Source organism: Tupaia chinensis, unplaced genomic scaffold, assembly GCF_000334495.1.
Source record: "Tupaia chinensis unplaced genomic scaffold, TupChi_1.0 Scaffold000291_1, whole genome shotgun sequence".
Lineage (NCBI taxonomy): Eukaryota > Metazoa > Chordata > Mammalia > Scandentia > Tupaiidae > Tupaia > Tupaia belangeri.
This window is the reverse complement of record NW_006159776.1, coordinates 2,556,630-2,573,265: the sequence shown is the minus strand read 5'-3', so window position 1 is coordinate 2,573,265 and position 16,636 is coordinate 2,556,630. Positions and strand designations below refer to the sequence as shown.

General features: G+C 39.8%; 1 protein-coding gene across 6 annotated transcripts in view; it reads right to left on the bottom strand.

The window, feature by feature from the left end:
• Positions 1-16,636, bottom strand: part of ZNF462 (zinc finger protein 462) — a 158,659-nt gene that overhangs the window by 40,389 nt on the left and 101,634 nt on the right. For 3 of the 6 annotated variants that reach the window (XM_027772674.1, XM_027772673.1, XM_006150604.3), the window contains exon 9: positions 3,931-4,020. The exons of the other annotated variants lie outside the window; for them this stretch is intronic. In XM_027772674.1, the coding sequence (XP_027628475.1) occupies positions 3,931-4,020 (90 nt within the window). The remainder of the gene's footprint in view (positions 1-3,930; positions 4,021-16,636) is intronic. 6 annotated transcript variants of the gene reach the window in all.

The following is a 16,636-nucleotide window of genomic DNA, read 5'->3' as shown; positions in this document are numbered from 1 at the left end:
TGAGAAAATATCCCTTTGGAAATTGTAAACAAACCTGCCACGCACAAAAAATAAAACAAAAGGAAACTTGAACAATCTCTCCCAGCCTCTATGGGTTCATTACCAGGTGTAAACCAAAGACAAAGGAAGAAAGGAATGACATAACTGAATTCATTCTACCCTGTTCCTTTATCTCCTTTTCCTTTATTCCTCTACCCTTGTTGATGAACCCACTCAGGATCACAATAATGCAACTGTCAACTGCTCATTCTTTCTTTCAATAGTAGGTTTGTTTACCATTTCATGGATTGTTCGAGATGTTTTTTATTTAAGCCCTCAAGACCAGTTTCTGCTTAAAACACTCGCACAAGCAAGCAGAAAACATTCTCCGCCTCTCTTGTTAACACTCTTGGGCTGCAAGTTGAACACTGCAGTCTGTATCCCCTCAAAGTCTGTGTCCTCTCTGTAGTGCTGGTTCTAGTTTGTGCTCTTAGCTCCCCAAAATAGAAATTCTGCAACCAACTAGGCTGTAGTCAGGTTCTGCTGCCCACAATCTGTACAACATTCATAAATCCACCCAGCGTCCAAAACAAATATCCCAAGGAAGGAATGGTCCATTTCTTGGTAAGTGGTCGCAGTTCCCTTCATGACATGCCACACAACTCAGCGAGTCTCACTGGTTAGTATAGATGCTGGCAGTTCTCTCAGACTCCAGACGCCTGACAGCTTTGATCTCTTTATAGCAAAGCTATAAAGAAATAAATAGGGGCCAGACACTGGAAAAACACGACTGTGAAACAACTACACATGGGAAGGTTCCCAGTTCAGGTCTGGAGACCTCACTGAGTATGCTGGGCACATGTGTGCCCATGATCTGGGGCTGGCTGAAGCTGAGTGGATGCGGCAGTGTCAAGACCCTACTGGGTCAAGACCCTGCTGTCTCTGTCTTTCACTCACAGAAGAATTAAATACGTCTAGAAATAAATAAATAGTCAAGATAAGCCAGGTGAATGTCTCCCCCTACTATCTGTCCACCTCCAATTCAACACATGCACTCATCTCTTAAGCAGGTACTCTCCAAAAGGAGTCTCTTTTTAGTTAACACATTTTTCTTGTTTCTAGGGTCTACTGCACAGTGTTTCATCCACCTTAGAAAAAATTCTCAATTTTAGCTCTGATATTTATATATTATAGGACACTTGAAAAAATAAAAATGCAAAAAAAAAATGAGGGAAGTACCCTGAAAAAATGAGGGTCTTTGGCCTTCTTAAAAGGCATTGCAAAGTAAGAGTTGTATTATCCATGTTCTACATACTCTTTTTATTTCTGGTTAAAATCACATGGACAGTTTATTTACAAAAGTAAGCAAATCCCACCACTTACGATACATTTGTAATAATGGCCAGGTTTCAACTTTTTGGATCTTCTTGGAACTTTACTATCCTCTCTGGTGCCAACACTCAATCTGTCTCTTTCTCTTTCATTTGGAGTTTCTGAATAATGTACGATTTTAGTACTCTGGGCACTAAAATGACAAAGACCTAGGTTTGTATGATGTCCCTTTCAAAAGTCCACTAGCTAAGCTATAAAATTTCAATCTATTTATGTAACAGAGGCTAAAGAGCAGAGATTGTGCCCAGGTTAGAAAGGCAAACAGATTGTTAGCAGCGAAATGCATATCACATAAGTTAGAAATCATCATTAAGACTATTTTCTTTCATTCTGAGCATAAAGAAAAGTAAAGATACCCCTGTGTTTGGAGAGCCAGACTTCTGGTCATGGGGAAATACAGCAGCTGAAGCACACGGATATGAATTCAGTGGGACATTCTGCACCCAACTGCAGGTCCCACAAGTTACATCTTCATCATCTGTATGAGCAGTGGCATCTACAATGGAACCAACCACAAAGGCTAAGGTGGTCCACCTTTGAAAACAGGTCACGGCTAAGCACAACCACACATTCCTGACCAACCAACCCTGAGACATGAAGTCTGAGAAAAGACTTCAGACTTGTGGCTCTGACTTATGACTTTATTTATACACAAAGTTTTAGAAATTAAAGTCTAATTTATAAGTGTAGTTACAAAATAAATTTAATTAAGTTGTGATACCTATCCATTTTATAAATTGTGTGTAGTAAGAAAAGAATCATATTTTGTAAATGCAGGATCAACTTAGAAATTTAGCATGGATGGTCACAGTGCCTACAGGACTTGGAATTCACCGAGCAGATAGCAACAAATTCTCACTAGTGTGCTTTATAAATGGGTTCTCATCATAATTTTACCAATGAGGTAGCTGGAGCTGAGGATAGTTGGTCACAGAGCTACTGAGATGCAGAGGCAGGAATTGAACAAAGATCTGTCTGGCTATAAAGTCTATTAAGTATCCATAGCCAATGGTAAACTCTAGGGTCCCATGACACAAATAAGAGGAAAAATAAATAAACCCATGAGAGTTCTCTCAGAAAGAAACACATCAGGAGAGAGAGAGAGAAAGTGGTAGAACAGTTGCACTAGTTAAGAAAATAACATTATAATAGACCCAAATGATAATAGATAGAATAAACAGAAATGAATTCAATATGAAAGAAAACACTAAAATAACATTTTGGAGCATGTGGAAAATAAAATTAACAAAGCAAGATTCATGGTAAAAAGAATATCCAAAATTTCAAAATGCTTTGTAAAAATACAAAAACAGACTGCATAGGAGATATGTCTTGACACATTGTGCAGGTGAACATTACAAACACCCAGAACTAGAAACCTATCTGTGTAAATGTCATCTTTTAGTTAAATCCTTGGTAAACTGTCCTCAAATACTAACACTCTAAAGTTCCTCAAGTGGGCTTTGACTGAGAGAGAACGGTACACAAATGCAGATAAAAGACGGGTGGTATTAGGTGGTGGCTCTTGAACCGTTCAGGATTTCAGATCAGGAAATGGCTGAATTCCAGGTAAGACCTCTTAGCTCTCTAGTTTATTCTTGCTCCCGGAGAAATGAGATTTCTTGCTAATTCTAGCTTTCTTGAATACCAGTCAATTGTAGGTGAGAATAGGTTCAAATTAGTTTTCCTTTTTTCTTCAGAAATCTGCCAGTATAGAAACAATCAGAAGAAATTTGACTTTATAAAGGCAATCAGAGGGCTGGTCCTATAGTCTGGTGGTTAAAAGAGTTAGATCCCACATGCCTGACCATAGTTCAAACCCCAACCCTGGTAACTTGTAAAACACGTTGGGTGTTGTATGCATGCATGCCCAGTCACAGAAATATTGAGAAATGGAAAGGGACTGCAATGTGACCACATCTCATTGGGGTGCTTTTTCCCTCTCTCTGTCTTTCAGGCAAGTGCATGTGCCCTCTGGCAATTAGAAAAAAAAAAAAAGAGAGAGAGACAGATAGGCAGCATGCATTAAAAAAGGCAATCAGAAGAAATTTGACTTTATAAAGGTAGAAAAGTAAGTTCTGGAAGAACAATAAGCATGAGAGAGCGAAGCTTTCTTGAATGTTTATAGTTTTGATTTTTATAACATATAGTGAACTTTGTCTTTGTGCCAGCCTAAAGTGCTGGCTCTAGGAATTCAAAGTCAAAAACGACATGAGGGCACTTTCAGGAATCCACCTATTAGAGGAGCGAGCAAAGCAGTTGGCTGTTATGAAAATATAGACTTCTCTATATCTAGCAAACTTACTCCACTGATTGAAGGAATAAAAGAGGCAAAGAGAGCAAATGAACAGTAACAGGAGAGTTTAACTATTGTAAGATTAAGGAAGACACAGGAAGAGTAAGAATCAATTGGGCAGTAAATTGTGGGAGCCGCAGAAGACAGTCCCCTTCGCGCTCTGAGTGATACAGAAAAGGAAGCCACACGGGAGGATCAATTCTCAATTTTCTGCAGCTCTGCATAGAGGGTGTGAGAGAAGAAGGCAAGAGTAGCAGAAATACCTTGGTGCCAGCAACCACATTTAATTTTATTTGAGCTAGATTTTCGTGCAGACTTGGAAGACAGGCTCGTTGGTAGGTATGAATCAAGTACTAGGAAAAAATAAAAGACAAAGAATTTTAGGCCAGCATATTTCAGCAAATATTTATTGAGCATCTAAGTAAATAGGAGATCCTGTTCTGGGACAGTAAGCCTTGATCCCTGCCCTTAGGCAACTCACCATCTCTGACAAATGTAAATAATTTGCTTGTGATACTATTCCCGCCCCCGCCCCCAAATATCTTAATTAAGATGTACATTAATCTTTAACATACAAAGAAGTAAGGGGGAAGAAGGGAAAACCAGCAGCACTTGGTGACTAACAGAATGTGGGGGTGAGGGTGACGGAAAGGGATGTCAGGAAACCATGAGTCTACATCAGTAAATGTAACTAATAGCAATTAGTGAGTTAATAAATATAATCAAAACGAGACATTTGGCTATTTAAACATTCAAGTCACCACACTTCCACCTTAAGTGATACATTTTGGGGGAACTAAGCAGAAATTAAACCACTAGATTTTTAGCACAATGGTGAAAAAAAAAGTGACTTAATTCCCCTAGGGCAAAGAAATGATGAATCTGAACAGAAAAACATGGACATCAGAGGGTGGGGTAGGTTGTGTAAGGGACAATTTAAAATCTTCAAGTTCTAAAACAGCATAGGAAGTTCAAAATAATGCATGTATGGTAACCTTCTTCAGGAAAACAGACAATTTATCAACTGAAGGTTGATAGCATAAGCAACTAGAAACAGATTATGACCTGTGGATAATTTAACCACAAATACTTTAAATGCCCCAAGTAAGAGAGGTGGAGGTAGAACCCAAATAAGCTGGAAATAGTGACCACTATTTCTAGCCAAGAAATTACAGAAAATTTGAGGAAGTCACAGTCACAATGACAAGAGAGCAGTTAAAGACATATTTTAGTTAACCAGGAAACCTTGGAATGGCATATAACTAACAGACAACTGCTAATAAATTTAAGTAAAGAACAAAAATAGTCTAAGTATTTTAGTGCATATGATAGAGACCCAGGAATCTGTAGTGACCAAGTAGAGAATTCTGATACATTGGGAAACCCACTGAACTTTGCAATTATCTGAGTCTCTGTTAAGGCTGAAAACTGGTTTGAACTTTATGTCTGATAAGGCTCCTCAAACTTTAACACCTTGAAAACTGACACCATCTTAATCTCCATTTATCTCCTTTTGAGTTTTGAATGCTAGTAAATGGCCCCACTAGTCTTTTCAAGCTAAAACTCTGAGATTCATAAAGTTGTCAGGCTTCCTCCTTTCCTGTAGCAGCACATTTAATTATGTACCACATTCTAGAAGACCTATGTCATGATCCACTTCCACTCATTCACCTCCAGTTCCCTGCCTTCCCAATCCACCATTCATTCATTCAGGTCTTCATATCACACACGAGCAACTCTTAAAACCTACTACTCAATCTTCCTTCCTCTAAGATCTATTCTAATTTAGTCAGTGTCCTTATCAATAGACATATACTATAAATCCCTTTTATGATTACGTATAATTACGCTTTCTTGCTCAAGAGTAAATTTCCCATTCCATAACTTGATATATACAACTCTTCTGGTCCCAGACCACGTCTCTAGCTCACTGCTAAGTAGTTTCCGACTCCTTGAACATTCTTGCATATTTCATCATCACAGGTCCTTGACTGGACTATCTACTGTTCATCCTCAAATTCCCCAAGAATCTAAACAGAAGTCTTTAGTTTAGGCTTTACCTACACAGACACATTGTGACTCTCACCCTGATATCATTATAACTCATGTTACACTTACACTACAAGTCTTCTATAGTAACCTTCATGAATGAACTTGGCCAGATCAATAGGCGGGCCTTAGAATATATTGAGAGAAAAAAACCTACAGCAACAATGGCATCTGGGCTGGTATTTTGTGTTACTATTAAGCAGGTCTATCCATTTCTCCTTCCAGCAGCTAAGTCAGTGCTAACAAGTATCAGCCTTATTTGTCCTGAACTTATCTGTACCATTTGTTTCTATTACTGAGCTTATTCAATTTAATTAATATTCCATAAAATGATAAAATATGGTGTAAAAAGGGTTACTCCTATGACAATTATGTTGAACTCTTCGAAAAGACTTGACAAAAAGCAAGTTGCTAAGAAACAAATTATAGTCAAATTATGTTCTGGAGAGACCAAATACAAAAGATTAAGAACATAAAAAACTAGAACTCTGTTCTAAGACTGTTTCACAAACATTTAAGTTCTCATTCTGCTTAAAAGAAACTGAAACTGGAAGCAGCACAGGATAAAAGTAGATGAAAATGATTTTTGCAAGAAAAACAGGGAACTCTAAGCACAGGACCCAGACTCAAAAATACAGGCTTGAGCCTACATCACAATACAGGCGAATGAGCATATTTACATTTCAAGTAAAATGAAGACGCTTAATTTTAAAAATGACTTTAAAAATTTAACCCGGATACTCCATTTTAAAAAAGATTCCCTGGTTAGGAAGACGATGATTAAAAACACAGAAATAAGTGTTAGTGAGGATGTGTAGCAATTAGAATGCGTGTACACTGCTGTTGGGAATATAAAATGGTACAGCTGCTATGGAAAACACTATGGAGATTCCTCAAAAATTTAAAAAAAGAACTATCATATGATCCAGCTATTCCACTTCTTGGTATTTATCAAAAAAAGAATTGAAATTGTGATCTCAAAAAGATATTTGCCTTCCCACATTCATTGCAGCATTATTCACAATAGCCAATAAGTGGAAGCAAACTAAATGTCCATTGACAGATGAATGGATTAAAAAATGTAATGTTTACAATGTAATGTTTCAAAAAATTCATCGAAAGGGAACCAGCAGTTAGCGTAATGGCTATGTCGCTGGACTCCCACGTAGTCGACCGCGGTTCGTGTCCCGGACCCGGTGGCTTAAAACTCACGCCGGGCGCGTGTGCGTGCGTGCCCAAGATCCCGGGAGGAGAATGGAGAAGGGATTGCGGCGTGACCATCCCCCCTGGGGGGTGATTTCTCGCTTTCTGTCTCTATGTCTCTCTCTGTCTGTCTGGCGAGCGCACGTGCCCTATAGTGAAAAAAAAAAAAAACCTCTCAAAAAAAATCATAGAAAGATGCATATTATGAAAAATTACATATGGACTTCAATTTTTTGCAATAAAATTAATTTGTACCTGGGAACCAGCAGTTAGCGTAATGGCTATGTCGCTGGACTCCCACGTAGTCGACCGCGGTTCGTGTCCCGGACCCGGTGGCTTAAAACTCACGCCGGGCGCGTGTGCGTGCGTGCCCAAGATCCCGGGAGGAGAATGGAGAAGGGATTGCGGCGTGACCATCCCCCCTGGGGGGTGATTTCTCGCTTTCTGTCTCTATGTCTCTCTCTGTCTGTCTGGCGAGCGCACGCGCCCTAAAGTGAAAAAAAAACTCTCCCCCCACAAAAGAATTTGTACTTTTATTTCACTTTTCTATAGATTGAAGTTCCTACACACAGATACACACACACACAATGGAAGGAAATCTGGTCAATGCAATAACATGGATGAATCTTTAAAACATGCTAAGTGAAATAAATAAGCTAGACACAGGCTAAAAACTGCATGATTCCACTTATATGAACCCAAAGTAGCCAAACTCATAGAAGCAGATCACAGAACAGGGGTTGTCAGAGGACAGGAAAAGTAGTAATTGGGAGTTGTTGTCCAATGGGTTTTAGTCATGTAGGATGATAGATTTCTAGAGATCTGCTATACAACACTATACACAGAGTTAGCAATACTATACTGTATGCTTCAGAATTTAAGAGCACAGAGTTCATATTATGTGTGTTTTTTCAACCACACCCTTTACCCAAGATAACCAGTTCTTTATAAACGTAAGAAATTTTAATTATCATCATAATTACTTAGTTATAGTACTTAAAATGTTTACTGGTTTGAATTTATGAAGACCTGTGGCTATGAAGACACATAAGGTCTTGCTTCTGTTGATCTAAAATGTAACACAAGGGCTACAGGGTGAGGATTCTTGTTTATTTCATTGATGTACTCCCAAATGCTTAAAAGTGCCTGAAAAAATACTTAAGAAAATGTTTTCTTGGGACCAGCAGTTAGCATAATGGCTATGTCACTAGACTTCCACGTATTCGACCGCGGTTCGAGCCCCGGACCTGGTGGCTTAAACTCACGCCAGGTGCGTGAGCGTGCATGCTCAAGATCCCAAGAAGAGAATGGAGGAGAAGGGATTGCAGTGTGGCCATCCCCCCTGGGGGGTGATTTCCTGCTTTCTGTCTCTCTCTGTCTGTCTGGCGAGCGCACGCGCCCTATTGCAAAAAACCTCTCCAAAAAAAAAAAAAAAAAAAAAAAAAAAAAAAAATGTTTTCTGGATTGAATGGTAGACAGCATTCTGAACACCAGATACATACTCATATATTGTTTTAAAATAATAAATAAAATAGTCACTAAAAGACTATATAGAGTGGTTAAAATGATTCACCAACTCAAGAAGTCTACTTATGTAAAAAGATTTCTCAAACTCTACCTGAATTCCTTCAAACCTTGGTTTGACTCTTCTTTTTCAAGATACCTGTTGTTCACTATGTGCTATGAACTCTGAGAAAAATTAGACATTCAGAACAACAAAAACTACAAACCACCAAAGTTGTATAACTTTGCAAATATTTCCTTTGAAGAGCCTCAAAAATGTTCTCTTGCTATGGACCAGTCCAAAAAGAAAACTATTAGAAACGAAGCTATTAAAGCTCAAAGCCTTTCAACTCCTTCTGGATAGTGTAGGGGCACATAAATCTCTAGAGGCGCCGCATTACTTTGTTTCCTTCTTTTGATTATGCCTTGAAAATCTGCAGGCCAAGGACTCTGGCAGCTCCTCATCTTCTATCATCAGTGGAGGTCTCTGGCCTGGATGCACAAGATTATGATACAATAGCCAGGGGGACAATGGACACTGGATGACTAAATATAGGAATTCTGGGCTTGGTTGCCATGGAGGCAAACGGAAAAACAAACGCCTAATCCTGAAAATAAGGTTGAGGCCAAACTTGAAGGAAACACACACTGAAAACTTCCTGTCATTCTGATGAGTAAAAACAAAACCTTGAAATATGATCAGGGAATAGAAGAGAAAAAAATAAGTCTTCAGAATGACAAAAACAGTCCAAAAAAATGGGGGCGGGGGGTGTGGGCAATCTTGGTTTGGATTTGTTTTAGATTTAGTCTCTCATCGTTCTTAAGTTCATGGACAGGATCTCTCAAAACTTCAAAGTTGGAGAATACTCACAGATCTGATCTGAGACAAAGAAGACCTTTGGGCTTTCAATTCACTAGATCTTACAATTAGGGACCCAAGTGCATCTGTCTTTCTGTATTTAGTTTTTCTCCAGTGGTATCACTATTTGTCCAGTCAATATGAATAGTGCCCAATCAGAGTAAATTCTTGACTCATTTCTCTCTTTTATTCTATGTATTCAATGAGTAAAAGAGCAATGTTCGTTCAATTGCCTCAGAAGCTCTTTCTCTATGACTGTCTCACTAGCCCATGGGCCAATGCTTGTGTTCAGGCCCTTATGGCTGTGTGTCAGAACTTCTACTGAAAAAGTTCCTAACTGGATCCTATTTTCCAGTTTCTTCTCCTCTTAAGTCTCCTTTTTTTTTTTTTTTCTAAAATGTTAACGTTATCATGGTACTCACACCTTCTTACAGGAAAATTTGCTAAAATGTTAACGGTATCATGGTACTCACACCTTCTTACAGGAAAAAGTCTGAACTCTGAACTAGAGTGCTCAGGCCCTCCTTCATCTCTCCAGATTGATCCTTGCCCCACACCCACACTGTTCTCCCCTGTGCTTAGTGCCAACTGCACTGAAGATGTCTAATATTTACTTCGTGTGCTTTTTCCCTCAGCATTTTTGTACATTTTTGACCATTCCTTCTTAAACTTTTCCAATCTAATAAACTTTATCTTATGAGATTGAACTCAGTTCAAATTTACCATCACTAGCAAGATTTTCTTGATCCTTCTAGATACACTTACTCAATTCGTTCTCTAGCAATTCCTACTAGTACTCATCATGTTATACTGAAATTAAATTATTTTACCCCCCCTCAGACATGATTTCTTTCAAAGTAGGCCCCACTTCCATCTACCCATATATGCATCCATCCATCTGTATAATTTAAGTGGACATCAACCAGAACTTAACCCAGGGACTGGCCTAAAACAAGTGCTCAATTAAGTTGTTGCAAATATCCAAAAAGTGCCTGAACTGAAAATATTGGTCTGGAAAACCTGAATTTAAAAGGAAAATCCAATGGAAAAAAATGCTACTTAAAAACAAAAACAAACAAAACACTGAATTAATAGACCCTTCTCACTGTAATACTGAGCTGCTTGGATCTTTTTAATTTCCTGAACAATGGTTCCTGTGAGAATGTGAATCCAATAGGATATAGGATCCAAGGCCATCCCAAGAAACCAAAATATCAGTTCTGGGTTTGACCCTAAATCAGGTATAAGTTGATATTGTCAAACATGACAACGGGACATGAGAGAACTACTTTAGATGATTCTAAATATAATTTTTTTTTTTCCCTCTTATCTTTTTACATACACTGGGAGGTCCAAATGTTTGTGAGCAGCACAAGTGTAATAGGTACATGAATTATAATGCACCATAACTTTGCAATATCCAATGCCCAAGATCGTTCAAACTGAACCCTTTGTAATCCTTGAGAAGGTATTCATGGATGACTTGCAGGTATTTGGAACTATATTTTTTGCTGTACAAAATACTTCATCATTTTCCCTCCATCAAGAATACACTTTTATTCCAGATGTGTAGCACACAGACTATTCATTTTGCGTAAGGACTTATGGTTCAGAGAAGCAGAGATGGCCCCATGGTACCCCAAAAAATCAATGGATTAAGAGGATCATAAGCTGGGGTTCCTGGATGCTCCAGTTTCAAAAATGTATTCTTTCTCAGCTACAATTATTAGCAAACATTGTAGATACTCCTTCTGCATTAAATGGTATTTGTAACTCAGAGGGTGTATTCTTATTAAAACAAAAAACAAACAACAACAACAACAAGAGAAACACCTCTCCTTGAAACAGGCTGGAATTTGTATTTTTGTGAATGTGTGGTAAAGAATTCCTTTTCTAATGTTTTTGGAGGAAACACTGGGTGGCACCTGCCATTGTTAATTGAGAAGCTCATAATACCAAAAGCATAACTCACCTGTGACTCTTTTGAATTGTGTGATGAGGCAGCAATGTTTCCTGCTGTTAGTTTAGATCGTATAGATGTCTTTACCACACTGAAAAAATCCAATGAAAACCGTTGAGTACAAAGGCCTCTTTATATAAATGACTTGGCCTCAACCAGAGAGAGCTTGCAAGCAACCTCAGATGGTATTTAGAGCTCACAGGCCGTGGGCAAGGCCACAGTGCTTCCTCCTCAAGACCTGACTGGAGGGAAGATACCTACGGACTTCAAGGAGCCGGTCACAATGCACGACTTGCTATGAACAACGCTGTGACAGCCTGGACAGTGAACAATCGTGGAGATTTTTTTAAAAAAGATTAGATAATCAGGAGAAAAGAATACATCTAGGTATAAGCATATACATTCAGATTCACATAGAGCTCTAAGTGATGATATGGAAATCAGGTGAGATGGATCAAGAACAGGAATGAGCAGCCACACTTCAAAGCACAGAGCTATTCTAAAAGTGTCCCCAAGCAGGAGTCTCTGAACCAACACACCTAGTGGGTTTTTTAGCCTTTTTCCTTTTATTTTCACCTATCCCCATGCAGTGTGAGAAAATCCTGGCTCTGGGCTAAGGTGTATTTTTAATCACCATTAAAGCACTAGGTTCTTCCTTTAAACTAGCTCCTCTACCCACTCCAAACTCACCCACAAGAGGAGTGTTCTGCTGGACTCGGGTGTGGGGTACAAGCTTCTAAGAAGCTGGAGGGATCAGGGAGTGAGATCTCGGTTCACCTGTCAATGTTTAAGCCAGCTCCATGTCTAAAAACTGTGTTAGGTGCTTTTTCATGAAGTCTCTAGTCTTCATCATGATTTTCTGAAATGGGAACTTTCTATTTTACAGATGGGAAAACCCAGAAGGCAAAGACAAAATGGGCCACTTTCTAGCCCTTCTGTGCATGCTGATGAACTTCCTTGTAGTCCTTCGGAGACTTAGCCAAGCAGATCCCTGGTTCTTCATTTGTCAGATGGAGAAAAAAAAATAGTGACAATTTCCTAAGGTGCTATATGAGACAAGGGGACTGAAATACAGTGCCTGAAAGCCAGCAGGTGGCATGGTGGTTAAGGGCACCGGACTCCCACATGGCTGACCATGGTTTGAATTCTGGACGTGGTGGCTTGCTGTCTTGCTTTCCTTCTCTCTCTCTCTCTCTTGCTCTCTGGTCAAATTGAAATAAATAAATACACAAATAAAGTTAAATAAAATTGTTCTTAAGAAAAATAAAATAAATCAAGTTTTTTAAAAAAGAAATAGAGGGCCTGGTACATAGGGATGCTGCCAAGGGCCTCAGTTCTAAGCAATTAAAGTTTACATTGTACAACTTTACACTCAATTATAAACAGCCTTTTGGTGTTTATGGGGTGTTTGCTATAAATGAAAGGACTTGGTCTCTTTAACTGGCCTGGAATGGAATGGGGATCTCTTAAGTTGCTGTAAACATATGTAATATTTATTCCAGATCTAGGCACATGATGGATGCTCAGTGGCTGACTGATTCAGGGCAAAATCAAAGGCACTGCTACTTCTGGCAACAACTCGGCAGCTGACCTGGTAGGTGAAGGTGACTGAAGTGGAAAGGGGATTGATGGGCCTGGATTCAGCTCAAAGGCAAGGCTCAACCAGACTGAATGATTCACCTCTATGTTGTTAGGTGACAATGCACACGGAATGGTCACAAATCAACTTGTTACAAAAAGGCCTGTCAGAGTGAAGTAAATTCCTCAACTGTAGAGACTTTCGTGGCAACTATTCTGGGGTCTTTTCTCTTTACATTTTTTTTTTCCCCAAGATCGCCTTCTTGGCTTTGAACAAGGTTCTTGGTGTCCAATTTTATAGGTGGTGACCTCAATCATTCCTGCCATCCATGATGCCCTCCCCAACCACCCTGACCACACTCTAACCGACAACCCGTGTGCTTTCTAGCCTTCATGGCCTGTCATACTAGCATTTCTTACCAACTCATCTACAGTAGATTTATATTGGTTTGTTTCCCTGCCTCCGCCCCAGCTATCTACAAAGGATTTTGTAGCAAACTTCTCAGCTTGCTCAGATTTGAGGATTTTATTTCAAAACTGATGATGGCATATCAGCTTCTCTGGGAAATTCTCTTAGCTGAGCCTGGGTTACTCCTTAGGAGTATTTGTCTACTACTCAGTTTAAGAAATCTAAGGATTTGCACTGGTAGGTGGCCCTGCTTTCTTCCTACCATAGAGCTACAAAATAAGTGGAAGAGCAATTAAGTAGAGAAAGACATTGTAAGAAGCAGGAATAGCAAGGCCTCGAGTGGGAGGTAGCATGATCTTTTGAAAGACAGGGCCTTCAGCATGGCTGCAGCATAAGATGTAGAAGGCAAGAGGTAGTGAGGAATGATCCCAGAGAAAACGTGGGAACCAATTAATGGCTTTCCGAGCTGAGCTGGGACTTTATTCTGAAGGTAAAGCAGCCACTGGAGGGCTTTAAGCAGGGGACAGGTGAGATAGAGGCCTCACATTCTGCCTTTTCTGCGTCTCTAAACTGTACCCATAACCCTGACCAACTACCTATCAAGTGGCGAAGGCAGCCTGGTGTGAGTGTATGCTCACTATGAGAAAAACCAACTGGCAGCCCCTTCCCTATTGATGACAGGATATCGTCAGCAGCTTGCGATTCCATCATTTGTTTCATCAAGTGGAAAAACACCAACTTTTTTCTTCTGGCTTTTACTAACAGGTTAAGATTTTTCATTTGAAATTCAGTTCCTTCTGTTTCTACTGAACACGCTTCACTCGCATCTGGAATAGATTACAGTCCTGTCTCTGGAAAGGGAAGAAGGAAACTCAGTCGGCTACCTTTTCTGCTCCCTACAAACCCTTCATGTGAAAAAAAAAAAAAAAGAAGAAAAAGAAGAAACAGGAAGCCAAGTGGTATATGCACATGTGCAAACCATAATATCTCATCATCAGCCAAGATCCTTTATTCTATATTCCCTGAATATGGAGTCACAGCAACATCAAAATGTTCCTAGATCTACATTTTATCTTAAGTTTTAATATCCACGTGTCGACCCAAGGATACTTAATACATATCTCCTGGGGTCACAGAGACAGCTCAATGGCGAAAATAATTATTTTGTAAAGTGATACGATATTCTTCTGGATAATTCATTAGCCTTTTACAAATGGTTTGACTACTCATAAGAAGTATTACATCTGCTATATGTTAAGTATTTGTTAGATACAAAGATAATCACACCTCTTATTACAAGAGCTCTCAGGTTGTTAGGAGAGATTGCTACAACACATACTCAAATGAGTGCCTAAAGACTTGAATGAACACCTACGTGCCCATTATTTACTGTTAGCAGAATGGCTGAAAAGACCGAGGGACTCTGGAGTCAGGAAAATAATCAAAATCTTGGCCCAGGATTTAGATCCTGTGTTGACTTGAGCATGCAGGACAGGCTAGCAGGCATGCCCATCACCCTGGCTGGCTAAAGGCTGGGTAGGCTGTGTGGGGTAGGTAGATATTACAGTACGACAATGACTTTTTTAAGGGGTTCTTGTCTCTCTTTCTTAATGACTAAGTAAACTAAAAAAATGCAATCTTGATTTACTGCTTTAAATGACTGTAACAACTATTCACAGGACACATGGAACTTTCATTTTATTCTCATAAGACATCTACTGTAGGAAGAAAGCAGCTCTATGTCTGGTGTATAGTATATAAAGAAGACAGAATCCCTGCCCTTAATAAGCTCCCTTCTGGTAATATTATGGAGTTGCCAGAATGAACCCACATCCTTAAAAGGAATGGGGCACAGCACTGTGGGATTTCAGAGGAAGAAGAGTTGACTCACACATGGGGACATCATGGAACTGAAGGAATTTGTGCATGGTTTTAAGGGTGCATACTATTTTGACATATGGAGATGGAGGAAAAGGGAAAAGGGTAAAAGAGATGCTCACTTCAATAAAAGAGAGAAAAGGTTGGGGGACAAGCATGAGAAGGTTGAATTTACTTTTAGTTGCCAGAGACAAAGAGAGACAGAAAACACTCTTCAATGAAGCATGGCCATGCCACAATTCCTTCTCCTCTATTCTCCATGCTGTCTGGACCTTGGCCACATGTGCCCAGCATGGAGGTGGTACTTGAAGTGCTATGTGAGATCCAGCTCCTTCAATTACTAGGCTATCAGGCTGCCTGGGGCTATTTATTTATTTAATTTATTTTAACAGATCATGGAGAACCGCTAAAAGAATTTTTAACAGGAGAACACTATGAACTCTTTTTTATCTTTTAAATTTTACTGAAGGACACATAAACTCACCAGAGAGAGAACAAAAGAAAGTGAGAAAGGAACATCCATGAGGGGATGGTCACACAATCATTTCTCCATTGCTCCCTCCTTTTGAGATTTGAGGCACACACACATTTCCGAAAATGTTTTTCAAGTTGCCAGATCTGAGACTTGAACCACACAGTCCATCAATGTTAGACTCCGCTACCTTAACCAACATGCAACTGGCTGGCCTGAATGATATGAACTCTTAACCTTAGAATAAACTGAATGGAGGATTTTGCAGGTGGAATGGATATGATAATGGCTTAGGTAAAAGGATGGAAAAGAAGGGTCTGCCTGGGAGAAAAATTAAGGAAGTGTAAACCACAAAGGCCAAGTAGGAGATTATTGGGCCAATAGAAGGTGGGACCAAGAAGACATGGGTGCACTAGATCCCAGCTAGGACCCAAGAGGCCTGGCAGAGAAACTTGTTCAGGAGGAAATTAATGAGTCCCATTTCAGAACTTTTGAGGTGAAGTCTGAGTGAGACTTCCAGATGGAAGAAGTAAGGAGATGGCAGAACAGAGGGTTTGGGGTTTAACCTTTTGGGAGGTTAGTGCTAGAGGTGTTAGCAGCCTTCAAAGCATAGGAGTTGGTTCCACATATTTGGGAAGGGGTAAGGAGGGAAGAGAACAGGACTGCGAACCAGGCCCCAGAATATGTGATGGCAGCCAGAGAAAAGAGGTGAAACCAAGGCAAAGGAAGGGCATTATGAGAGAGGTTAGAGGAGAGCCTGGAACACACGACATGACCAGAACCAAGAGAGGAGAATTTCCCTGGAAGGAAGGTCAGCAGTTGTAAATGCCATAGCCAAAAAAAGAAGGATGAGGCAAGAGCAGAAGCCATGGTCTTGTTTGTGTGCAGTCGCTGATGATCCTAATAAAAACCATTTCACTAAAGTGGTGGGGATCAAGGTCACGCTGCAAAGATTCCACAGAGAGGGACAGGGGGAAAGACGGTGACAGTGGGTATAAACAGCAAGAAGGAACGACAAGAAAATATCAATGGTGTTAGCCACTAGGAATTCACATCAC